The sequence below is a fragment of the Agelaius tricolor genome, unplaced genomic scaffold (assembly GCF_023055355.1).
Source record: "Agelaius tricolor isolate 1412-34295 unplaced genomic scaffold, bAgeTri1.0.p SCAF_6, whole genome shotgun sequence".
NCBI classification, from domain to species: domain Eukaryota; kingdom Metazoa; phylum Chordata; class Aves; order Passeriformes; family Icteridae; genus Agelaius; species Agelaius tricolor.
Window position 1 is genome coordinate 16,435,978 of NW_027269266.1, and position 27,577 is coordinate 16,463,554.

Consider the following 27,577-nt stretch of genomic DNA (forward strand, 5'->3'; position numbering starts at 1 on the left):
TAAAAATTACAAGTTTGAATTACGTATTATATTACATACTGTGAAATGCTCCACTGTCTGCAAGGTAACCTAAAGATATCTGTCACATACATATCATGAAATAGGCAAACAGAAGGAATCCATTCAATTTTCCTGTCTCCTTCAGCTTAACATCATAGATCATCTTTAACTGAAATTGTCTACCAGAACCCAAGACACGGTACGGGTGAAATATACAACTTCATTAAAAAGTATCAACATCACCTTCTAGAAACTGTTACAAAGCACTAGTAATCTTGTATTAATCCAGAATCCAAAGCCAAGAAAAAGAACTTTTAAAGCACCTTCTACTTCTGCATCTCTCACAGTACTAGCTACAGAATTGAAATCATGCTGATTGTGAATGGTATAGGGTTAATTTACTTCACCTAGTTGGTGTGGGGCTGTGTTTTGGACTTGTGCTGAAAACAGTGTTGATAATACAGGAATGTTTTCATTTTTGCTGAGCAGCCCTTATACAGGGCCAAGGCCCTTTCTGCTTCTCACCCCACCAGCATGTGGGCTGGAGGTGCACCAAAACCTGGGAAGGGACACAGCTAATGACCAAAGATATCCCTCCCACACCATAGGACATCACACTCAGCAGATAAAAGTCAGGGAAGAAGAAGAAAGGTGGGATGTTCAGAGTGATAGCATTTATCTTCCCAAGTAACAGTTACAACTAATGGAGCCCTGCATTCCTGGGGATGCCTGAACACCTGCCTGCCCATGGGAAGTGGTGAATGAATTCCTTCTTCTTGCTTGCATGCACATTTCTGCTTTATCTATTAAACTGTCTTTATGTCAACCCACAAGTTTTTTCACTTTTACCCTTCTGATTCTCTCCCCCATCCCATAAGGGAGGAGAATGAGCAAGTGGCTGTGTGAGGGTGAGCTGCTGGCTAGGGGTTTTATTTTCTTTCACAGTAAAAGACTAAAATGTGTACTTTGAGATGGAAAAAGACAGTTGTAACCTAAGCAGCCTTACAAAATTCTACATCTTGCAGACTACTTTTTAGGTATACCTGAGGTGGTATGCTTGTCATTTTGATCTTATAATAATTAACTAATCCCAGCTGACAAGCTTAATGCTACTGAGGTGTTTGCTGTGCTAATGTATACTAAAAGCATTACTCTTTTTTCAGTAATATATATAATGTGTTACTGTAAGGTTAAAAAAATATGAGGGAGTCAAATCAGTAACTCCATTATAATCTTGAGAATTGAGACAGGAAGTTCCTACTTTTTCTCTTACTAAAATAAAAGAAAATATAAATTGAGCTTATATTCTTAAGTATTTTTTCTTGACCTCAACAAGAGATCATTGTGCTGGTGCCAGCTCCAGTAAATGTCATGCAGTTGATTATCAGGATGACAGTTGTATACACAGAACACTGCACAAATTGACAGAGAATTTTAGTGAGCAACAAGTCAAACCAGACTGTCACTTTTCCTCTTAATCCTGCAGATAAAAATATCTATTACTAAATACACTCAGATAGAGTAGCTTTCTAATGAAATTTTGTTTACACAGCCACATGCTGTCAGTATTCCCAAACAGTTAGACTTCCAACAGAATTTGACATGAAGAGATGTATTAAAAAAGAAAAGACTACACTCCTATGAAAGTCAATACAAAACAGGTGTCCAGAAGGAGAAACCCTCTTCACTGGCAACAACAGTAGAGATGGAAGGATGAAAGTATCTCTCTTTTCAAACCCACGGAACCCAAAAATTCAGTTTTAGGAAACAGGAACTGGGTTCTGCATCTTAGATAGATATTAGTGTGTCTATACACTGAAATACACGTGGTTTATATTTACTGATCAGCTTTTAGAGGTGTTTCAGAGGCATGCTTCTTTCCCTCTGACTGAACAGAATTTAGAGTAAGTTAACAAGGACACACATCACCATTTGCATCTATACCACACAGTTCTTATTCAAACAATATTTATCTAGTATTACTTCAATTACTAAAATTGAAATAATTTCGAAGTGGTTGCAAACCACTTTTCTTCTAGTTAACTTTAGCATTCTTACAATTTTGCTTCAGACATCAAAAGCAGTTGAAAGGATTAAACAGTCAAATATATTAAACTGATTAACAAAACTTACAAATTTAATAAAAATGCAATGGGATACTACAGTACTGAGATGAGTTTGGAGCTTTTTTCCCCCTAAAAAGTTACATAAAACCCCCAATGTTCAAGTAGCATCATTTAGTTTATGAAATGAGGCAATTCAGAGGAATGACACAATTAGAATCATCTTTAAAACACTCTATACAGCACTATAAAGTGACTCCTTGGGACTAAAATAAGATTTTTTTGTTGTTGTTTTTCAAGAGAAAAAAGAAACCACTGCTTATGCACTGAATGATAACCCAAAAACCTGCAACCTGATCCAATTTTTACCACAGAAACTTCTGTGATGCACAGCAGGTCCATTTTACCTTTTCTCAGTCACTTGTGCAGACAGTGAAGAAATGCCCCAGGAACACTTGATCTGAGCATTTACAACGTGCCTTGTAACAGCTCACACAGCTCATTAAACTCATTAAAAAGCATCCAGCACCTTTCTCCCAAATGAAATTCACTACCCTGACACATGAGCACAGGCTCCAGCACAGCACACAGGCGAAGTCTGGGCAGTTCCAAGCCCAGTTCCAAACCAGCACACAGCCTATGGGAACTCTCAATGCAGAGACATGGTTTAAATCTCCCCCTCCCACGGGGCTAACAACCAAACTCCCAGCTACGGTGGAACACAGCGAGTGTGACACACAGCCACAACCTGTTCTGAGGTGTTCCAGTTTCTACCCACAGAATCAGAAAAGTTGTAATGTTTCTTTAAGAACAAAAGCAGCAAAAAGATGCCCACAATGCATTAGTAGCTCAGTGTTTAGGACACTTATCCTGGCTCCTGCATTTTAGGTTCTCCTCTGATGCTCTCCAACTTCTGTGATAGTGACAAGAGGCCCTTTGTTACTATTTTATGCTTTCTGCCTCTTCAATCACTTCTTAGATATCTGCAGTCTTGAGTCACAAGCCCATTTTTGTTTAATTTACACTATATGAGCCACTACAGCAGAGTTTTAAATTCTCTCTTCCTGCTCAGTTCAGACCAAAGCACTTCTAGTAGAAAAGGCACCTGTATCATTCAGCTGCTATACAGTAGTTTTTTATTATTACAGTAGTTTTATATTATTACTACATAATATATTCACATTTTTCCAAAGTCATAAACATACAAAGCTAGTAATGTTGCCTAATTTTTTTCATGTTAGTGGCAAAAAAAGACTTTAATTATACAAAGGTCAATTCCAGATATGTTTAGTTCCTTCTTTAGTCCTTCCAAATATAAGACTGCCAGTAACATTAAAGCAAGGCATTCTTCCACAGCCTCATGGTGGCCTAAGTTTTCCCAAGAAAGCCTGAGTGAGTACCTGGGCCCTGAAGAAAAGGGATATTTTAATGGAATGTCAAGTGACATACTACTAATTCTCTTTAGAAGGGACACAGCCTCATCACTAAATCATTTCAAGGTAGCATCTCTGCCACAGAAACTAACAATGCTTAGGCAGTAGTAATCAGAATATAATGAAGCTATTTGTTCTGTAGCTTCAACATCATCATGAAAATTAAATCATACCTAAGGTTTGGTTAGAATTGTTCAGGGTTTTTTTATTATTATACCCTTACATATTAGTTACCAATTTTGTTGGCAGCATGCCCAGAAGAGACTAAATACACTATGGAAGGGAAACACAGGCTTTCAGCTGAGTCTGTTTGTAAAAATGACAGTTACCTATATTAACATTTCAGACCAACTGCTTCTTACTGCAGTGTAATACTTCACATGCACAAATGGACAGGTTTTGAGGTCTTAGGAAGAAAAGTGGTTCCAAACCACAACTCATACAGCTACTGCTTGGCAAAACAGAAAGCTTTAATGATGCCTACAGATCAGATCATCCCAATTTCCAAAGAATGAAGATGAAAGATACAGCAGAAACTACAGTGGTCTTGAGGGGGATTTGGGTGCCACACACACACACAAACACTACTGTATCAGTGAAGAAAGATATAAATATTTACTATAATATGACAAAAATCTAGATTCTCCCGTGATTTACAAAAGAGGAAATAAGGAAAGCCACCCTAAAAAACTGCCCTACTCCTCCAAGATATTTAATACAGTTTATCAAATACACAGCATAAGATGAAAAAATAGCTGACACCATTGACTGAACACACTCCCTTTGAAAGTCCCTCCAAGTGTACCCTCTAGATCACACAGGTATGACCTGGGAAGCATAGTATCTTTAGTCAAATTCATTTAAAGAAAGACAGAAAGTAAAACCCAAAATAAAACAAAAGCCACAAACCCACCAACTTACATGTTTTGTGAGTAAAAAATTCATGCATGCACTTTGATAAAACATGACCTAAAATATGACAGCAGTGAAAAACTAAGAAGAAAACATGGCAAATATTAGTAAGGGTTTATCATGCAACTAATTCTGTAGTGTGTAATCAAAATTGGTTTTTCTACCGACACGTTACTAAGAAAAAAGAAGTCTGCCAAAACCCCATACTTTTATTATTTTAGCCCTAAATTTAGATTTAGAGGTACAACCAGATAAAGACACAACCAGATATCTGCATTACCAGATAAAGACAGAATGATTCACGTACACCATTAAACAAGTCTAAAGATTAGATTTTTTCTACGATTATCCAAGAACAACTGGCAATCAATATCCATCCAAAATGGAAGGGATCTTAAAATCCAAATCAAATATTAAGGAGACTAAGAGTCTAAAGAGTGACATTTGCTATTCAATTTCCCGTTTCTATAAATATAGTTCCTTTGTATAATACACATTTGGTCAAAAGATTCTTTGATTCCAATTTTTATGTAATGATTTTTAATAATGGAAAACTAAGTTTACCCACATCCACACAAAATCCTATTAAGCTACTTGTATAGGATATGTGCTAGTGAGCAGCTTTGTATGTATTCTTAGAGGCCTAAAAAAAGTGCCAAAGCATATTTGAATTATTGTGTCTGTTATCACCCTCTGTTTAGACGACAAACTTCCTACAGACAACTGTTAATGCAGCAGTAATAAAGACCTAAAAATAGTAATCATGATAGATTTCAAATTAGTTTTTAATAATATGCAAAGTCAGATCATTAAAAGAGTATGGCAACATTAGAAATCAGCAGTTATGTCCTTTGTACACTCACAGCAAGATTTCCCAGGTGAGTAAGAAGGTATTTTGCCAGTACAGTGGGCTTGACCACTGGTACCAGTAAAATGTGTCAAGAAGAGATGTCAGTTCTTTGATGAGAGGAAGATATGACAGGTTGAAACATAAGGAATTAGATGCACGTGTTTATCCACACAGTTGCTAAAATCTGTACTGCTGGTTTTCTTCTTTGTGTAGTCACAAAGGGTATACAAGAAAAGCTCTAACAGAAAATTAAAGCAAAGTAAGTTGCATGGAACAGCCTTCCCAATGGATATGTTTCAGTATCACAAAACTGAATGCAAACAGAAATAGAGAAGTGCACGTACAAATGCACCTGAAGAGGTTTCCTAATTGGATGCCAGTACCTATGGTTTATCACGTGTTATTTACTATTCAGTGGTTCAGAACAAGATTTTCTTCACGCTTTTCAGCCAAAATTAAATTTACCAGAAAGGGCTACTTTTAAGCAGATGTGCCACATAATTAGCAACGACAAATCCACTTACTTTTTTCTCCTTCTCATGATGTTTATCCTGAGAGTGAGAGGAAGAATCACTTAAACTTTGATCATATGACCTATTAGATCCCCGTTTGCTCTTTTTCTAAAAAGAGAAAATATATTTATGGACAGAGAAAAGGAACCATTTGAATAAATAAAAAGTATAAAGCATTTCCACTGACAAGATGCTTTATTGCTTGAGGAAACAAACTTCAGTGCTTCAGTTACTGGAAAGCTGACTAATTACTGACACTAAAATTCACAAGACTACTGAATACATACCAGGAAAAAAGCCTGTCCCTGTATCAACTTTTACACCTCCCACAAATTTGCAAGATATGCTTTCCACAGAGAAATGAAATATGCCACTTTTTAAAGGTTAAAAGATGCTAGACACATTTTCAAGTTTTCATAACATAAAACAAAAAAGATGCTGCTCAAATGAGTATCACATGAAACCACAGTAATGCCCTGACACATGCTTGAAATGCATTGTAAGGTGACTTCATGATTTATTTATTATTCAAGCGATCTGTCTGGTATATTTTCATTAAAATGGATTAAAAACCAGGATAAAGAATGCTACAGTCATGCCTGTGATTATAACTGGCAGATGTAATTGCCTGTATTTCTGTAATGTCTGAGAACCTAGTTCAGGACTGCAAATACTTTATGCTAGGCCACTGTTCTAAATGTTGGTTTTCTTGTAACTGAGGAAGCATTTAAAGACACTTCAGGGCACTCTTTTGTCAACAAGTTTTCAGTGGAATAGTAGATGTAGAACACCCACCATCTTCAGCAGTAAATACTAAGCACCTGTATTTACCAGGCATTAACAGTCATAACAATCCTAAAAAAAAATTGAAACACTTAAAACAATCTTGCCAGTCTTTACTGTTCTTACCACTACAGCTTTGTAATGGAAAGCTAACTAACTGTATGTCAAATATAGAGTTATGTCTTTATCATAAAACTTGGGTTTTAAATAAACATACCTGTTCTCAATCATAGCAGCACTGCTACATTCAAATCAAAGGCATAACAGTGTAAAGGTTTGCCTTTGCCACTAAATAAGAGACCGTTTTCACTTTTTTTGTAAATACTTAGCTCAAAATAGCAAAAAAAAAAAAATCTTAGCCTAGTAAGGGCCTAGAAAGCCCTGACTTGTCTTCATTATGAAGCAAATTCATCAGTATTCACAAAGGCACAAAACTAACCTCACCAAGCTAATCTTCTAGAAACTAAATTGTTGACTGGTCCTGTGTTTTTACCCCGCTGCAACCTAAAAGTCACACCAAGTACTCAACTTTTTTAACAGTGAAAAATAATCTGCACGTTAAACTATATTTACAAGCGTATCTGAACATAAGTCTGCATTTTTTATTATTAATGAATAACATTTTTTCAACATCGGTAAGCCCCTCAAGTCCACACACTCGCACATGTACACAGAAACAGATATCTGGAACTGTCAAACTATTAAAAAGTGAAAGGAAAGACTCCAGAGGTCTGATCCAAAACCTTCTGCATTAAATGAGAAATTTCAATGTTTTTCTTTTCTTGTTTGTTTTTTAAAAATTAAACCTCAGGTCACGGACACTTCCTTAAGGTTGTGTTTCAGAGAACCTACAAGAAGGGAATACTCACTGGCTACACAGTGAGAGACAGAACAAAAGAGGTTGGGCGGAAGAGTAATAGAAGCAGAAAAATATGGAGTGCTTCTTTATTCTCTAGAAGTAGTATTTTCTAGTTTACTCCAAAATGGACTGAATTCCTAGAAGGCACCTAAACAAATAGCAAAAGAAAACATTCCAGGAACTCAATGAAAAAAACCCACTAAATGTGCATGCTATTTCTGGCAGAGGGGGAAAACCCACACATCTATAAAGTAACCACTTATAAAAACATTTCCAGCTAGCACTTCTGGAACTGTGATTAAAACATTGTTTTAATGAAATACAACCTACTTTTTGAACTACATGAAAATATTATTTCTAATGCTAATGGCAACTCAGAATAAAAAATAAGTCAGTAACATTTATTTATAGAATTTAATAAATACATACCAGTTTATTAAAATGGTATTTACAGTAGCCGCAGTATTGGACGTTATCTGCACCATTGCCTTCCTCTTCACAAAGAAGTCCTGCAAACTGTGCACTAAAAATAAACCAGACAACATTCAAGGAAAGCCATTTTACACCAGTTTGTACCACAATATCACAGCTGATAACATATGGTTCCTTATATCTGCAATTAGTAAGAGATTTCCACACAAATAACTTCCAGTGGCATGTGAACACACAACCAACCTTTGTAGCCCAGGGAAAAACATATATAATTCATATTTTGGCCTGTTGCCTTTTGTCAGAATCTTTAAGCCACTCACACAAGCTTACAGCTAGCACATCTACATTTACTATGCAGCTACTTGCACAAAGAAATAAACAAAGCAATCTACAATGACTCTTAGCTCAAATTCAAGCAAAAAAATTATCTAAGGAAAGAACAGCTTTTAACAAAACCATACTGTAGATCCAAAGAAGAGTTTTTCAGAACTTGCATACATGCATCTGTGATTCGCAATGAAAATTACTGGGTTTTTTTTTAATCTAACTTGAATTACATAGTAAATCAAACTGTTTTTACTAGTTTAAAATACTGTGGCAGGGTAATCTCTTTTAAAAAGATCAACAACTACAAGTTGCATTGACTAGACCAATTATTACCTTATTCTAGTATAATTTTTACAAAACAATTTTGGTTTTCACCATTTGTAATGTTGATGTATCTTCTTTATTAAAACCAACTTAGATATTGACAAACCAAATATTGTTAAATTTTCCGTATCATTTTCATTCCCACACGTCAGAGTTTAGGATTTTTCCTTTTGTTTCTTTCCCTTAGGGAATCTTCTCCCATATGTTGCTAGGAGACAACAACGACTGGTTACTTAAGAGAGAAAAAAGAAGTTGCCAAACTCGGGGGAGGAGGGCACCTGGCTGCGTTTCTCTTGTCTGAGGGTTTCTCTGGGAAGGGCAGAGATAGCAGAGAATGGGGCTGGGGAAAAGGGGGCTGGGGAAAAGGGGACTGGGGAAAGGGGGCTGGGGAAAAGGGGGCTGGGGCAGCTGCCAGCTCTAGAGAGCTCTCGCACAGGGAGGGGAGAGAGGCTGCAGTCGCTGTGGGGAGAACTGGTCACCACTGCGGGGTTCTGCCTCCTGCTGCCTTTCTGCTGACGTGAGCCGCCCGCAGGAGCGGCTGCTGCTCTGGGCCCTTACTGGCACCATAACTCACCAAACAGGGGACCCTCCTTCACATCTGGTACTGCTGAGGGGAAGCCCCGCGAGTCTCCCCCATCCCCGCCCCAAGGGAATCACTCCCTGCCCTGTTCGAGAGGCCGATGCCACTGCCCTGCCGCCCGCCCATCTTCTGTGCCACTTCTCGGTTTTTGCTGCACTGCAGCCCCACAGCCTCTGCATGCGCAGGTTCCACATGCGCAGGTTCCAGCTACAGCTGCGGAGTTTCTGATACATATCGAGAAGAATAGTGGATTTGTCTTTACAAACAAGCTGTGGGTCTGCTGGTAGATAAAACTAGCACTGGGAGATAAAAGAAACAATGGGAAGGACTCCACTGATTGATGAATGGAAAAAAGATATTTGCTTTTACAAAAAAACTTTAGGTTTGCTGATAAATCCAATTAGACATTGAAAGGTGAAAGAAACCATGGAGAAGAAAAACCCCTAAATTCCATAAGAATTAAAAATTAAAAGGGAGGGTTATACATTAGAGGGTAATCTCTTGGTATATCAGGCATTCCAGGAAGTCTGTACTTTTCAAGTACCTCAGCCAATGGGGAATGAGAGAAGGGAAATGCAGCCAGGAAATTGGGATAAAAAGGAGGCTGCGTCCTCCAAAAAATTGAGAGATCCCAGGGGAATGTCCCATGGCCTCTCCCTTTATTCGAATAAAGTAAAAGGACTCCTCTGTCTCCTTTTTGGACATAAACCTCTGGTGACTGTGGATTAATTTTCCTAATAATCTCATCTACCACTCCAGGACTGTGTCCGTCCCTGCCGTTCCAGCTCGCTGCTTCCGAGGGTCCCGCTGGAGCACCAGGATCGACTGCCCCAAGGGGTTTGCAAGGCAAAGCCTCTCTTGCATCCCTTCCCGTCTGGGCCAAGCCGCCATTACCGCGCCACGCTCCCCGAGCTGAGCACAGCGCCCCCGGGCAGGAGCCAGCAGCGCCCCTGCCGGCCGGGCCCGGAACTGCGCCCACGGGGAAATGGTGCGAGGAGCGAGGCGGGACTGACCGAGCGCTCCTGGGGCTGCCGGCTGGCTTGTCCTTTGGTTTGTGCTTTGGTTTGTTGAGGCTGCCACTGTTTTTGTTTGTTTGTTATACACATACAGACTGGTAAATAACTGTTATTCCTTTTCACGCATCCTTGCCTGAAAGATCCTTAATTCCAAAGTTACAATAATTCGGAGGGAGGGGGTCAATACTCTCCATTCTAAGGCAGGCTCCTGCCTTCCTTGGCAGACGCCTGTCTTTCAAACAAAGACATCATAATAATGCAATGGTACAGTCAAAATATACACGGGAGTACTTAAATTAAAGATTATATTATGTGGTTCATTTTCACAGATTTTTAAAAATATGTTCCTGGAAAACCCAGAAATACTAAATACATGCAAATCTGCAGCTGATACCAACTAGAAAAAAATAATTAAGAGGATGTCTTTAAGCAAAGATGTATTGTTTCTAAGTTTCACTTGCAAAAAACATGCACTGAAGCTCATTTTTCATTAGACAATCATTCTGATAATCCCAATTTGATACACCTTGCCCTGGATTTCTGGTAGTCTTCACATTTTTCTTCCATTTTTTTTAACATTACAGAAACCTCTAATTATCTCCAGCCATACTACTACTCTCCAGCTAGATATAATTTTGTAGTATAGACCATGTTTCTGAACCAAAACATTCTAAAAAGTGGCAAGATAGCTGTTTTAATTTTCAATTTAAGGTCTCATGCTCTTCACAGCATTCAGGGTTTTAGAAAAAAGTAAGAAGATGAAAAGGACTCTTGTATGTACCCAAGGGTTTGAAAGGAAAGAGACCTTTTCATACAAGCACTTGGATGTACACATTTTTTCACATCTCTAAGTAATACCTTTACATGGTATGCATGCTTTGAGGAACACAATCCATTTTCACCATAAAAAGAAACTTGACATTGATCACATCCAATGAAAAATCAGATGCTTATGAAAGAATAAAACCTGCAAAGTAGTCAAACAATTTAAAAAAAATGAAGAGTTGCCAAGATTATCAGCACCAAAACAATGGAATTAAACCTTTCAAGATCTCCACAAGACATACAAATTATCACTTGGGTACACTGAAGAAAATACATTTAACTGGTCATGAAGCAGCATACTGGGGCAGTCATAAAACAGGTAAATCCACAGATTATGTAGCTAGACAGCCTAGATAAACCTGCCTTCTACTGTAAAATAACTCCTGCTGAAATTGAAGAAACAAATAATGCCTGCAAATTTTGGAGTGGAACTCTTTTTGCTTCCTTTTACCTGCTGACATGTCATTTAATCTAATTATCCAGCCTCTTTTAGAAGTTCATAAAGTGAAACAAGTATCTCCTGAACGCAAGGAAAACTAAGTATCTTAAAGTGGAATGAATCAGATGGTGGAGGACACAGCTTTTTTTCCTCCAGCAGTAACACATGAAATCTGAATAGTTCAGGATGATATGTACCATTTAGATAAAACCAGTGAAGTGAGTTACTCCCAAATGTCTGGAAATCCATACTGGAAAGGGTGAGTCTAGTGCTGTTTTACATACAGCTCAGTAATTTTCCCACTGATTTACCAAAAGTAAACATCAAAATCAGTTAGCAGGCAATGCTAAAAAAAAATGCCCTCATACTCCCATATCCTATTAAACATCCTCTAAGAAAAATAAGCTAAGACCAAGAAAAAACTCCAAACTCCCCTATACTTATTCACAGGAGTCCACACCATTTGATACCACCCAAGGGAGTATTATCAGACTGTTTCTGCAGCTCACAGCAAAATCTATGCTGCCACTGCCATATTGTTAGTAAACACTATTATAAAAACAAACCATTTTGCTGTATTTCTTTACTCAAAAGATGTACTAAATAAGGAGCTTATTCATCACACCATGTGAATTGATTCTTTCTGGAACATCAGAGATATTAAATAATAAAATATACTTACCATGTTACATGAAAAGCTTGTCGACATCCATGTTTATTACATGTCATACAAGCACCAGTGGCTGCTTTACTTTCTCTGCCTTGTTCATCACAAATATAGCATGTCTATCAAAGAGAAAATACTTAATTTCATAAGAAGTATAAAAAAAATTTCTGTGTTACAGGAGATCCTAGGCTGAGAACTACTGGATTTTGCAGCTAAGGTGGTTTAAGAACTTCTTTATGAAAGTCTAATCATGCTTGTTAGCAGAAGGAGATCACCTGGTAGACTCTTGGGATTTGTGTAACACTTCACCAACGTTGAGGCAGTACAATTACTAATTTGCTTACATTTCATACCATTGTCAACAAGCCAAAGGGTTAAACAGACAAGGGTTAGTAGCATTAGGCTTCCCAACTGTCCTTGCTTTCAAGTTTGCATTGATGTCCTTTTAAGTCTCAATCATTTTCATATTCATTTAATATAACCTGTATTTGTGGAATTCAGAAACATCAGACTGAGTGCCTAATAGTGTAATATGCCATATTGTGTGTGTGTGTGTGTGTGTGTGTGTGTGTGTGTGTGTGTGTGTGTATATATCTACACAATTACAAAAAGCCTGCAAACTTGAAATTTTATTTGTACATTTGGTGCAAAGAATTTTGCAAGTGTCATAGCATGTTTCAATATTCGTATGACGCTCAGCTACTTTTAATTAAATTGGTGTTTAACCAAACTCTGCTTTGTTTGGATGACTATTTCAGTATGACTTGGACACCCCTATAAACATCTTGTAAATTAATCAATCAAGAACTTTCTGTAAAAAAGCTTGATTGAGTATACCAAACACATTCCAACCTCCAAAACAAGCTATTTAGTACCTGGAAATCTCTTCATAGCATTTCTATCAATTTATTTCTTTTACTGGGATGCCATGGCAATTTTTAATCTTTTCAAAAACATTCTTAGTAAAACAGAAGAAAGACATTTTAAAAATCCAAATTCTTCCTCACTATTCAATACTTTTTCTTTTTTTAACAAGTGGCTGATAAATATGGATACATACTGTATGGAAGCTCACTACTGTAATAGGTGTCACTACAATCTCTCACCAGCATTCCATGGAAAAAATCAGGCAAAACTAAATCTCTTTTCACTTTTTCCTGTCCTAATTACTGAAAGAGCATTTAGAGAGATTCTATATAATATCACATTCATGTGTAAAATTTAACAATTTTAGAAGAGATTCTTAATGAAAGTATCACCCAGTACTGAGGTGGATTAAATCTTTGTTTTTATATGAGAGAACTTTACTGAGTATTAAACATTAAGGGCACTCCTACCTCTGTAGAAATCTCATTGTAAGATACTTAATGAGAAAAGAGAAACTTCTTTATGCCAAAAAATAAAATTGCCTCTATTTTATCTGACTAACAATTTTATCACAACCTCCTTTTAGTGAGACAGAGAATGAGTAGAATAATAAATGCAAACAACAATAATCATGGGTAGCAGAAAACATAGTGGGAAAAATGGACCAGGAGACCACTGAATTTTTTTTTAAAAATTATATAATGCAAAACCAGTCTTAGACAGGAAAATGAGTGAAATTCTGAGATCAGAATAGCCTGTTACAGAGGTTTTAAGAACAACATTTAACAGGAGGTGTCAGCTAACTAAAGCATTTTTGTTAATATGCAAGACTTGAAGGTAGGAGAGTAATTCTTGTACAGTTTCCACACTACTTTAAAAGCTAATATATCCTAAAATCATACCCTATAACCTAACATTTAAAAGATCAGAAAGGGGATAATCCTACTTAATTCTTTGCCTTGCTTCTTTTGTACCTCAAGGTGGTGAACACTGATAATTCAGTTGTTTGACAGGGTCTGAGACTGGCTGCTTTTTAGCTTTCCATACCATGACCTGACACATTTAGATTTTAGGAATGAACAAGGTCATGATCTATCAACCTCATCTGAGTCACTATATTAAGTGTAAGCAACTTCAAAGTAAGATACCTCTATAAACAGAGAGTTCAATAAACCCCATAAAACTCAATCTCCAATTACTTTCTGTTTTTTTCAAAGTTTTGTTTCAAGTTCTTACAGTTTTTTTCATCACTGAAGAAAAGCAATACAAGCATTCCACTTAGTAGAGACGTTGACTCCCATTTTTCAGTATTTACACTACATGTAGGATCTCTGTTTTGGGACCTCTTGGAGCAATTTACAGTAAAATGACTGAAAAATGACTACATTATTAACAAGTTTAAATGCAACATGGTGGACTGACTACTCATTTTAAGAAGCTCAAAGAACTTTCCTACAATAGTCATGAGAAGCATTAAACCTGTTTCCTAGTATTCCATATGAAACAGGGACAAAGAAGGTTCCAACAGACAGTAAGTTCTCTACAGATGAGCTTCTCATATTTGTACCTTCTCTTAGACACATAACAATTCCAGAAGCCTGAAAACCTTTGCCTTTCTTTCACAAAGGAAGATTTGCATGTATTTGCAAATCCATACAAATGCTACACCTCTGAAGCCTCTGAAATGTGGAAGTTTAAAACTGTGTCCTACCACCTACAACTGCACTCTTCTTCAAAGCTCTTAAGAGAAGAGAGCACTCTCCCAAATTCACTGGAAAAGAAGCAAAAGCGCTTGATTCAGCAAGGAAATTTTACTCAGAAACCAAACAAATATCTTACTTCCTTTAAAGGCAAAATATGTATTTTGCACAGCTGTCTTTATGTTACTGTCAGTATTTTCCCTTCAAAGATTCAAAGTGTAAACCTTCTTTGCAAAAGCAAAGACAGAAGGGAAGATGACACAAAAAAATTATAAGGCAAAAAGTAATTTCAGAAATAGTTTACACATAATAGCTACCCAATGGCATTCTCTGATCACAAAATCAAACCTAGGAACTGTACAGAAATTTCTCATTGTTGCAGCAAGTCCTGAAAGAAAAGTTTGCCAGCTGCATTCACTACAAGGCGAATGAAGAAACTCCAAATGCACTTATCTTTAAATCAGTTCTTAAAAGACATTCCTAAAAGCAGTAATTACATAAAATTATCACATAGTTTCAAATGAACCTGAAAGAGGCAAAAGAAGCTGACATAAAATAAATATATCTTATCCATGCATAACCACCCAAGGAATCAGAAAAACTAATTTCTGGAAAGAAGAGCAACTAATAGCTCATTTCTTTTTTGGAAGCAACAGTGTAAGAAGAGCTGTCCTGATAGCTAACTCATTAATCAAATCATTCCGTGGATTCATTCTGTAATTTGATGGTTTTTATCCCTGAAACAGGCAAACTTCAGGGAAAGAGCAGCCAAATATCTCTATATGGACAAGTCCCATGCTTTGGTATCTAGAGCATTTCTTCTTGTGTTTAAGATTATTGTACTTGGTAATACTGCATATTATAATATAAATATATTTGCACAGTATTATAATAATATTATAATATTATTATAATACTGTGCAAACAAGTGCACAGGGAAAATTCCAAACATTAAATTAAGTACTATGTCCTAGCAAAACTTAAAAAATATTCACTTTAAAGTCTACAGTATAATACAGTATAATTTCTCCCTCATGGTAATTTTACTTGGCCTCTATTTTCCCCCAATTCTATATGCTAGTGTTCTATACATATCCAGCCATGCACAGAGAATTATTCAGAACTTCACAGGAAATAATATCATACTTAAAATCTCCTATTCCAACCTGAGCTGACAAACAGAATTAAATTATCACCAAGGCTCTCTAAGAAAAGAAACAACTCCAGTCATTTTTTCCTAATTACATGTTTACATTTGTTCTCAATGTGCAACAAATGTTTCAAGAACTGTTTGGCATACCTATTTCTCAAAAAAACAGCTTTTCTTTCAATTTTTATGCAAATTAATAAAGTCAGAGTGAAATGCTGTACAAAATTTCTGATCTAAAAAAGTATCATTTAAATAAACAAAATTTATCTTGAATAGCAATAGGAGTAGAAGGTGAAATTACTGCAAGCTACATGAAAAGGGAACTAATAGTTTTACTGGGTTTGGGGGGTATTGCTCAAGAATAGCCTACTTGGGAACCCATGGCAGTTTAACCACAGCAGTGCTAAACTCAGCAGCAGCTATAGACTTAGCCACAGTTGGGAGTTCCCTGCCAGCCAATACTTCTCTAAATTCAGTGCTGACACAACCAGACTGCTGCTGGCACTGCAGTTTGATTGCTTTCAGAAGGTTTGCTGGAGCAACTGCAGTATAGCCATTTCTTGGATTCCCCTGACATCCACAGCTACTATCTCCCTGACCCAAAAAGACCAAATAATGACAGTGAAATCTGAGTTCTGTAAAAACAGAGAACAAAAATAATATAATTTGCAGGCTAGGGGTGTGACCCCAAACTTTGGCATTTCTGACAATGATCTCATTGTACTTCACAATAAACTGTATTACTGATGAAAAGTAGTTTTAGGCTGACTGCTAACATGGAAAATAGACCTCAATCAGAACACCTGCCCAGAGCACAGAGAACGAAGAGCTGGACAGCACCAGGAACTCTCTCTATATTAACTGTGTGGTGCTAGTAACTATCTTGTGAGAAAGAAAAACACACTAAGTATAGACAACAAAAATGGAAACTAGAATTTTAGTAGCAAAACACAACTGTATCATCATACATTTAGAACAAGAACTGTTTGAGAAAGAAGAAACTTTCGTTATGATGAAAAGGAATTAAGACTAAAGAGAGAGACAAACGATGGACTTTGTCAACAAGTAATAATAAAAGATGCAGAATACATTTTTTGAAGTTACAAGGATTTACTCATCCAATATCCAATTACCATCAATGGAAATAGTGCAAGATAAAACAAAATTCAAAGTGTTCCATGAAATTTCTGAAGGACATTAAGGGAGAAACACTACCAATTAAAAAAAAATTATGACTGACTGCTATTCAAGGAAAAAGAAAACAGATGTTCTGCTTCCTCAGAATTGAGGAGAGAGAGGAAATAAACTCATCTGTTATAGGAAATCTTTACTGCTTTGTGCCCAAACAGAAACATTTTACTAGCTCTGTACTGAATCTCGTTGTTGCATGTTCTTGCAAGTGCAGAGGGAAGCAAAGAGTGAGATGCCAATAGAGATGCTCAGACAGTAACGAGAAAGCTTAAGAAAAACTTAGACTTTGACTCCTGGTTTTTCAGCTACACTGGTAAATAAGATGGACAAAATGCATTGACAGCAACTGGAGAAAGTGAACTGAAAAGGAAAAGACCAAAGAAAGAAAAAAGGAAAAAGGCTAGAAACATTGAGGGGGAGCCCATAAATCAAAGATGGAAACTTGGAAAGGGGATGTTGGAGGTGTGAGAAGTCACAGAGGCAACGTGAACAGGGACTGGTCTCCCTGTAGGAAGAACACAAGAGGAGATGTATGCCTTTTTCTTCTTTCTCTTTTTTATAACACAGTCTATTCCTACTTTATTCCATTGTCCACAAACTACCATAAAATAAAGTAAAAAAAAGAAACTAGAGGTTAAAAGAACAACACAAGAAAAATATGTAACACAGCTAATCAGAAATTCAGACAGTTTGCATCTGCAGAAGGAAACATAAAAAAGCCAATGTAGTTAAGTGAGGAGAAAGTAACACAAGTGAAATAAGAAAAATGTAACTATCAATAAACAACACTAACAACCTACTGGTTTATTGCTCTGCCTTTTTGGGCTTTTTTTTAATTTGAAGTCTCACACTTTATAAAACATTCCATCTCACTGACAATTACTTACAAGCATTCTCCTATAAGCAAATAATGCTACTAAAGTGAATGTTGTTTGCAAAGGCAAAAGTCTGCAAGTATTTGCCTTAATATATTAGCATACCTCTCTGTGCTAAAAGAAATGTTTATAAACATATTTATGTTAATATCAACACTTAAAACACTAGGACTTTGTGGTAATCAATAATAAAATCTCATATAAGCTGCAATAGTATTTTAACTTATAGAAAATATTTCAAGATTCCTTTCAAAATAAACTGTTATTCAAAGATCATGGCATTTTCAATTACCGAAACAGTCCCTAATCTAAAGACTAATAAGAGATGGCAGATAACCTTACAGCTAAATTTAATAATACAACTTTCTTAATTCTTCAATTTATCATAAAGACATTGCAGAAAACTTACAGCATTACTGCAGACGTTTAGGAATTTTATATAAAGTGCATTCTAAGAAGCATAGTTTAATACCATAAAATTTCAGAAGTTTAAAAATAAATACATTAAATATAAAAAGACATAGAATTATACCTTATTGTAACGATCATGAGGAACAGACTGCAACACGATAGGCTCCATTGTAGAAACATTTGCAAACTGCACCTCGGGAATGTACAGAGCACAAACCACATGAGCCCAACCTACAAAAAGTTATAATTGTATTTAATGTTTTCTAGAAGCTTAAAGGAAATTTCAATGTAGTACAATTACAGTACAAAGAACCTTTTACAACACTTTTTTTTCCACAGACTACTTTAACTGTTTAGAATATTAAGGACATAAATTACACTTAAGTCATGTTTACATTTCATTTCTGTTATCCAAAGTTTAGATGATCAGTAATACATTTTTTAATGTAGTCAGAGAGAATTTATATGTGTAATACTCCATGAAATTCAAATACTAATGATTTATACAAACAGTGACACACAAACAGAAAAATGATTATTTTGTTTAATTTCTTGGATTAATACAGTCATTGCATAAAAGCTACTCCAAGTCCTGCAAAAAGGAAGCAGCATCTGACCAAACTGGTATTCTTACAAGAATAGCATCATAGAAGACTCCTGTGTATAATTTTTATTTTAAAAACATCATTCTGATTTGAATAGACTCCTGTTTCTTTCTGTAGATAGAAATTGCAACACATATGCACACCCTCACATCCCCTCTATGAAATTTCTTGCTTTTCCATTTATAAAGTTGTGGCCAACTCATTTTTTCATAGGAATACAAATACCTATAACCAGTCCTATTTTAATTCATTAAATTGGGATCAATAAATGATTAGTTATTTAACATACTGTGCTTTAACAACATTTTAAGAAAGCCAATATTCTTAATTGTCTGACATTTGGTTGGATGGAGGTGGGGGAAAATTCCAAGTGAGAAACAAACCTACGAATTGGAAGCCTTTTTTTGACAGAGATCCTGAGAGCTATTGGTTTGTTTCAGAGGAGGACCATATGCCATAACTGTAGATTTGCTGCTACATAGCTAATCCAACATATTGCTACACTGACATTAACAGTAGAATTATTACAAGTATCATCATCTCATCCAGAAGTGAATTTGGTGCAGCTAATCACCTGCTACAAATTCTGTTCTTCCCCAAGAAGAAAACTAGTCTATTGTCACAAGACCCTCAGTAAACTTTAAAAATAATTCTTCTTTCCTCCTACCCAGGCTTACTTGTATGCAAACATTAAGGACATAAAATGACAGACTTAAATAATTAGATAATCTAGCAGGTTATTAGATTAGGCAAGCAAAGTAAATTATCATTGTGCAAATGCATGCTATAATAAAAATAAAAACAACAATAATAATAAACCCCCCCAAAAAAACCCAGAAAGAAAATTAAACACAAACCCCACCATATACTGTCTCACTGCAGATCATTCTGAGCTTTCATCTTGGATTTTCTCTTTTCAACTACTCTACAGAATCTAAAAGGTCTTCATTTCTTCACCAAACTGTACTGACTCTTAAATGGTGCTAAACACAAAGCTGTGCTTGCTCACAGTAGTATTGTTGAGACTCTGGAATGGTATTTAGAAGAAAAAGCAATTAAGCAATTCCTGATACTTTTCTTAAAGCACCAGTCTTCTCCAGCTTCTGCCAAGGGACCTGGTGTTTCCCCTCTCTATTTACTAAACTGGTAGTTACAATTTCTATGAAAAATGGAAAGTGCACACACACACAACAGTTACAAAAACACCACACATATCCTTCTAGTGTTTCAACTGCTACTAAATACAGTATCTGTGCTGCTCCCTGTCTTTATTCACAAACAGTCTTTAGAATTATTCTGTACAGGAGACATGAGACAAATAAAAGTGCAGGGTAAAAAATTGTATAAACAGACAACTTGAGCTGCTTTTAAAACCTGTTCCAAGAGACCATTTTAAAATTATCATTAACAGACAGATTGAGGGGAAAAAAAAAACTATAAAAACCACAACCTTTTTTGTTCACTTGTCTACTTGAAATATCTTCAGGGAAAGAGTATTTATAAGGGCTTTTCTAAGAATTGCAAACTGCCTTAAGCCAGAATCATCTTACTAAAGACAAATAAATGTTAATATGGTGTTAATGATGAATATTTATCTTTAAATGTTCTCTCAAAAAATTAACTCAAATAGAAACACCATTTATCTAATAAAGCCATTAAACCAATAAAAAAGTGACACTGAAATTTTGAAAAAAAATAAACCTTCTTCAGTTGGCTACACATAATCAGATGGCAAAAGCTTTTACCTCATATGTAATTAAGTCTGTACTCTAGTTACAGTTACATATAATGGAAAATTATTATGTAAACATACAAAATATACCAGAGACATTAGGGGGAAAAAAATCACTTACTAAGTGAACTGAAATTTAGGTAGGTAAAGAATTTTTACTATAAGGAATCAGTTTCAGGAACAACTTTAACTGAATAGTGCTCCACCACTATCCAAAAAAAAAAAAAAAAAAACCAACCACAATATATTCCTATTTACAAATAGGAAGTACATATCCAAGACAGCTGTGGCCAGTAACAGGCTTTTAACTTTCATGAGACCAAAGCCAGGATCTATATAATGAAACAAATGAAGCACCACAGCACTAAAACACTTTTTGAGCATATGTTAATAAGTGCCCACGGAATTGAGGACAAGGGACATTTTCCACTGGTTTCCATCTGGCACCTTCAGATGCCAGATAATCTGGCCTTGTTGGAAAATCACAATAATATAATAAATCACAATGATGCCCAACAATAATTTAACCAGAGGGGTGGTTGCAGCACCCTTATGTTACCAGCCTGAAATGCCTACACCAAAAAAAAAGCCTAACTCCAGCACCAGCATCCACTTGGATTCAAGACACCCTGTACACAAGTTCTTAAATATTCTTTTGTCGAAAGTTTAACTGGTGAAGAAATACAGAATTGTGAGAGAGCAGCACTCAGCTGACCTGGAAGTGTCAAGGAGAGTTCCCTTTAGGAAGAGTAAGGAAGATACTTTTCCATAACAAATGTGGTTAAGGACTGGTTGTCTAAAGGTCCTGCGCAATCTCCACAGTTAACTCAAGGTCTGTAGGCTCCTCCACAAAACTTTTATACTTAAGGGAGGTCAAGAAGATTCCATTTTGCCATGTAAGAACCAGAGAGTAGGAGAAAAACAGAAAAAAAGCAAACAAGAACCATTTTCCCAAGCATCAAGAGAGTAGCCACCATAGCTACAACGCATAAGCACAGAAGTAAGGACGCCTATAGCCCACGTGTGAGAGATGTCCTTGGTCCCACTGATGAGAGAACCAGCTACTAACCTATAAACAGTTTTACTTGTCATGTTTTGTTCAACTGAGAGCGTTCCTGACTATATAACACAGTGCAAAAACACCTTCCTGATCCTCTGCTGACATTTCCTTCTCTTTCAGACAACTACTCAAGCTGAGCACAGGGATCAGAGTTCCAGCAGAATAAAGGACCTATTGCCACGTTCAAAGTTGAATGCTTTTGTCTTCTGTTTTCTACTGGATGATAACTGCTTTCTTTGTCTGCAGGGACAAAGAAACATTCTAAAGACACCCATCCAAACTGTACATAGAAGCCTGTATGAGAAGTAAGCATTTAAAAGGATGTGTGGTATTTAAGACTACCTTAAAATACATATTTTTCCATTTACTCCATCTAAGCCGTAAAGTTTGCACTATAAACTTCCTATTCAAATCACTTACTACATTATTCTAGGGCAATTAAAATTTCATCAGCAACTATACACCTTTCCCCTCCTTCTCATCCAGGAATAAAAAAAACATCGCTAAATCCAGTCCTTTTAAGCTTTACCAATGTTTAAGTGTGAAACATACCATTGTATACCCATGTTTTAAATTATAAAATAAAAACTCCAACAGCACTGTTATACGCATTCAAAAACATCCAAAACATTCTCCCTAGTTTCTGTTGCAACTGAAACTATTTTATCAGCTTTCCTCTTCACCCAAACATTGCACAGAAATAACAGCAAGATATTCCTATTTTTTCTTAACTGTTTTTCAAATTTAGCCAGGAACCCATGAGATTTTTGAGATCACTTTTGTTCCAAATGTGTTCATTAAACCCATCTCCATAAACGATATAATTTACTCTTTAAATCAATGATAAGCTTCCATTCACTTCAGTTGTGTATGATTTGAATCCAGACAAATGGCCACGGACTAGTACTTGCTTTTTAAATTTTACTTATGAAACTTGCAGTAATTGCTAACAAACTCTTACTATCCCCACTGAACTCCTTATATCCAATGTACTTTTGGTATCATCTCACTTTCAGGACAACTTTAACTGGAAGAGAGGGCAGGACACATGGTTTTGCAAATAGAGATACTGTCAGCTTGCAAAATGTTGTTAAAATTTTTCCTTATATTCAGATTTTTTTAATTTTATTTATTTTTCAATCTTCAAAACTGTGGCCTTTTGACATATGTGCCTTCTCAATAGTAGTATTTTTACCAGATGATATTGCTTGCCTTGCTTGCTTTAAAATGAACTTAATTTCTTGGTTTTCAACTAGAAAGCCTAAGAAACATATCATAAGGATTCAAATTAGCCATCAAGTTTGCCTATTTCTGTGCACTCTTACTAGAATTGTTTTCTCTGAAACTGCGGAAGAAAACCCCTCAGGGTACGATGGAGCTGACACATTCACTGCCTCTTTTGCTTCCAAAAAACCCAAGATTCTACAACAATCAGTGTCTCCATCCAGAAAGTGTAAAACATAGTTTTTAGTTTTCATTTATTGGTGATAGACTAAGTTAAAAATACTTACTTCAACTGCACTTTCAAGATCAGTAACTTTGGGAAATGCTGCTTACCTTTTACAAAAAAATCCAGTGTGCTTTCTAAGAAAACATCATACAAATATAACTAAGGCATTTTCCTTTGGAAATATCTTAGAAAAAAAAATTCTACCAACTTTCAAACAACATGAAAAACCACATATAAAGCAACTCTGAGATCTGCTTTGATAACACTAATGAAACTCATTTTTTCCAATATCAAAAACTGGAAATTCATGCTGAAAAGTCTTCAAAGTTTAAATACACCATATGAGACTTGCAGCATTTCACTTAAATGTATTTTTACCACCACAGAATCTATCCAAATGTTACCAATCATCACTCAGATTTTTATTTATTGTGCCTTACTGATTTTTAACTCAGTGCAAGCCTAGCAGTACATACTTAGCAGGCAGAATTTTATTCACTAATGTTCAGAGTAACAAAGCTCAGACTTCAGACCCCTAGCTGAAAATAAATAGTTGATCTGTTATCCCAATGTGACAGAGAAAAGTAATTCCTAGCAATTCTACCATCAGCAAACACAAGACTGTTGCCAACAAAGAGCTCTACAAGTAGAAGTAAACTCTACCAAAGTAAATTAACAAAGAAAACCCAGGAACATAAATAATACACAGTATGTTACCCATCTAAACTGCCTTCTAGTGCAAGTTTTCAAGCCTTGTTTTCATCGTCTTTGACTTCACAATAAAATAACAGCAACAAACATATAACCCATCCTACCATCCACAAGAGGGGAAGCTCATGTCTTGCTGATGAGCTAAGAGGCACAGAGCAGGGACTCCCTGCGAGCCACAGACATTGCTGAAGCTGTGCAGCAGAGCAGTAAGGCACTGTGGAGACCAGCAGTGTGAAGCCACACTGAACTCCAGCCACAGAACCAGCCTGGTAGCACAAGAGCTCTGGGATATTATCACTGTCCCCAAACCATGCAGCAATGTCAGAGCAAAATTTGTTTATGTATTCTAAGTTCCTAAAGAGTCCATCACATTTCATTAAAGAAAACTTACTTTGTTTGTAACTACAGCTCACTCCCAAACCAAGAGAATGTATGTATTATTCTAGCATGGAAAAAATCTTTATTGCAATGTTAGTTTCTTATGGGGGTTGCTTTAAGTTGTCCATTAGGATAATTAGGATATACCTCAATCCATTTCAGCTGTAGATTGTCACTGAAAAGCAGGATCTCACTTTACTGTTCACTTTCAACTGTACATCCTTGTCCTCTCCTTGCAGTATGAGTTTGCTGCGTAGCAGGGCAAATAATTTTTTTCATTAATCTCATTACTGAATTTGTGGGAAACTTAATGGTTTACCTTTGAGCAAGATGAGTCAATGGTTTGAAGCAATCCACACTGAGGTCACATGATTATCATATACAAAACCATCAGTGCAGAAACACCCAGTCAGGGGAAAACCACAGTCCCCTCCTTTCAGCAGAGGTCAACAGCTATCCTAGATTACATGAAATTGCACCCTCCATTTCCACAACTATCAGATCTGCTGACTGACCCAAAGGCTGAGCTCTATCCAACTCTGCTGGATTCACCTTTCAAACATGTACTTAAGACCATTACTGTTACTCTTTGCCAAAGGGAAAGATTAAGGACTATTTTAAACCTTTAGTTAAGTGTCTCCTCATTAAGACATTCCATGTATTTTTAACCCTGCTCTTCCTTTCCTGTTAAAACAAGAAAACTTGCAGATAAGAAATCTGTCAGCTGAAGTTACTGTCTTTTCCTTATTCTACTGAATAAAGATTTAGAGTTTGCTATAGTTAATACGGCATTATTCATATTATATTGTTTGATCCACTCTTTGAAGGCAGGTAAAAAGAAGGTGCCACACTAACCACTACAGCTCTCACTGTTGTGGTTGGTAGCCAACCTCCTCATTGGTATAGAATGGACAATTTGTTTAAAAGGTAAAATAAATACTATTTGTCTATGAAGAAAAAGGCTTCATCCTACAAAGTCCTACTACTGAATTTCACAAAATACTCCATTTAGAAAAATCTGGACCTCAAGTAAAGAATTGATTTGTTTTGAATAATAACTCTGCAGCACAACAAATAGTTTGTTTTCAAAACAGCTACAGATGAAATTCCATAGGTCCACTGAGTAAGCTAATAGCTTTCATATTATCTGGCATGGTATGGAATTATTGAGTTTCTTCCACCTCTCTCAAGAAATCCTTTCATACAACAAAAGGAAGAAATATGTAAATAAGCACCTAAAACTCTATTTAAAATTTTTCTACATATACACTGTGATTATCAGTAATATAAATGATAAATACACAATACTTTATATGGTAATACATTAATTTCTATTAATGCAGTATTTTAAATTTATTATCTTTTTTCCTCTTTCCCAGTAAAAAAAAAATACACACTGCTGTAAATCTGCTCAAAAAGGCCGAACATTTGTAGGTAAGCACTTGCAAAATGCATACATCTCAGTGTGTACATATAACATTATACCATCCACATTCTTAGACATTAACACCAAGAAAACTCATCAGAACAGTAAACCAGACAGTGAGATTCTAATAATAACAACAGCAACAGGAAAGCCTAGCATATAATGTTTTTATAGACTTGGGAGATCCTGCCACTAAGCCAGGGGGTGGGAAGAGGGTCTGGACCATGACATAAAACCACCACATTGTTCGCTGGCCTTTCCCCAAGCAGCTGCATGAAAGAAGTCTTGGTGAAAAGTCATACAAAGAATGCTGTTACACAGCATTCCTGATCATCATCCACTGGAATCAGATTTCAAAGTAACAACTTGTATAGCAAAATCCAACCTTTTAAGCTTGCAGAAAATTGTGGAAAAAGATTACTGCAAGAAAACTATTTAAATGCGAGATGCACTATATTAGATACAAGTGAACAATTTGCTTAAAAAACAGAATGCATACTCAGTACTATGAGAAGATAAAAGAACTGGGATTCAAAAAGCTATAATCAGTCCAAATGGTCATGATTTTATTTCCTCCTCACTGAGTGTCAAAAATCCAAAGGAAATTACTGCAACAGTTTAGGAAATATTATGAACTGAAAGGCCCAAAACTGTCAAATGCCAACAGTTCTCAAGTGTTTTCAAACAAATGCTCACTTGTTGCATCTCTGTTTTTCCAAAAATGTGTTTATATTTTATCCAACTACTAATCCACTTACCAATCCACCAAGCTAAAGGAAAATTAATCTTTCAATAGCCTTCTTACATGTAAGACAGCAAATCAATAAGCAACTCATATACGCATCAGGTTTTCTCATTTTAAAAAACTTTTATATTTAGTCATGTTTAAAACCTCGACATGAACATGAAAACCAAATTCATCAAGGAATTCTGTCAACAAAAATATTCAGAAAGAAAAGTTGCTTTTTCAAGTCAATCTTCCTTTTCTACTTTTAATATCAATAAGGAAAGAATAAATAAAAATAAAAAAAAAATTAAAAAAAAAAAATAAAATAAAATAAAATAAAATAAAATAAAATAAAATAAAATAAAATAAAATAAACACACAGGTAATAGCCTAATGGAGTTTATGTAATTTCAGTCTCTGAACACAGGAAAAGTCCTCATGTTTATGTAAAAACAAAGTCCATATGCAGGAAGGATTATTTTTTGCTCACAAAACTTAACCATAGCCCTAAGACAGTCATAGGTATTAGGCAAACGAAGTATTAAAACTTATTCAAAGCTTATTCCTAAAATTTCTGACAAACATCCTGCTCATAACTATGCAATGTCCTATTACTCTTAAAACTTAATTAAATCAAATGTATAGCTAAATACACTCAACTCTTAACAATCCTTAGGACAGATAAACCCATTGACAGATAAGCCACACCACAGGTCAGACTCCACTCAGCTAAATCTAAGAGTATTGTTTCTAGGATCTGTGTAAGTGCAGGAGCAGAATAGCCATTCTCACACAGTGCAGAGACTGAACAAGCACCTGCAAACAGACCTTAGCTGTTCCTGCCCAAGGTCACTTTAAGTCTCTGACAATGGAAAGCATAGGAGGGACACTGAAGCAGACTAGGACATATCCCACACAAATCCAGACTCCATTATATCTATGGGATCACTTCAGGTTCTGATAACATCACCAGTAGCCACCATCACCAAGCCAAGAACAGGCAGTCATCTGTGTACTCTCCAGCATACCCAAAAAGGTTATGGAAAGAGCTATTGGAAAGGTGAGCACAGAATAACTGACCCTTGCCATCCCAGTTTGCAAATACCAAGTATCAAATTTGATCAAATAAAACCATGAGGTACCAGGTTCAAAAGAAACTCGTGGACACATCCTACTGATCAGCCTTGCCACGCATGGACACTAAACTTATACTTTATACAGAAGGGAACACTTCAATAGTGTGATGGACTCATCTTCCATCAAATACAAAAA

At 36.0% G+C, this 27,577-nt stretch overlaps 1 protein-coding gene across 5 annotated transcripts in view; it reads right to left on the reverse strand.

The window, feature by feature from the left end:
• MLLT10 (MLLT10 histone lysine methyltransferase DOT1L cofactor) overlaps nucleotides 1–27,577 on the reverse strand; it is a 124,187-nt gene that overhangs the window by 70,668 nt on the left and 25,942 nt on the right. For 4 of the 5 annotated variants that reach the window (XM_071428837.1, XM_071428835.1, XM_071428839.1 and 1 more), the window contains 4 exons: nucleotides 18,338–18,447; nucleotides 12,038–12,141; nucleotides 7,842–7,935; nucleotides 5,783–5,878 (listed from right to left, as the gene is read on the reverse strand). In XM_071428837.1, the coding sequence (XP_071284938.1) occupies nucleotides 5,783–5,878; nucleotides 7,842–7,935; nucleotides 12,038–12,141; nucleotides 18,338–18,447 (404 nt within the window). The remainder of the gene's footprint in view (nucleotides 1–5,782; nucleotides 5,879–7,841; nucleotides 7,936–12,037; nucleotides 12,142–18,337; nucleotides 18,448–27,577) is intronic. The other variant, XM_071428838.1, reaches the window with a different exon arrangement.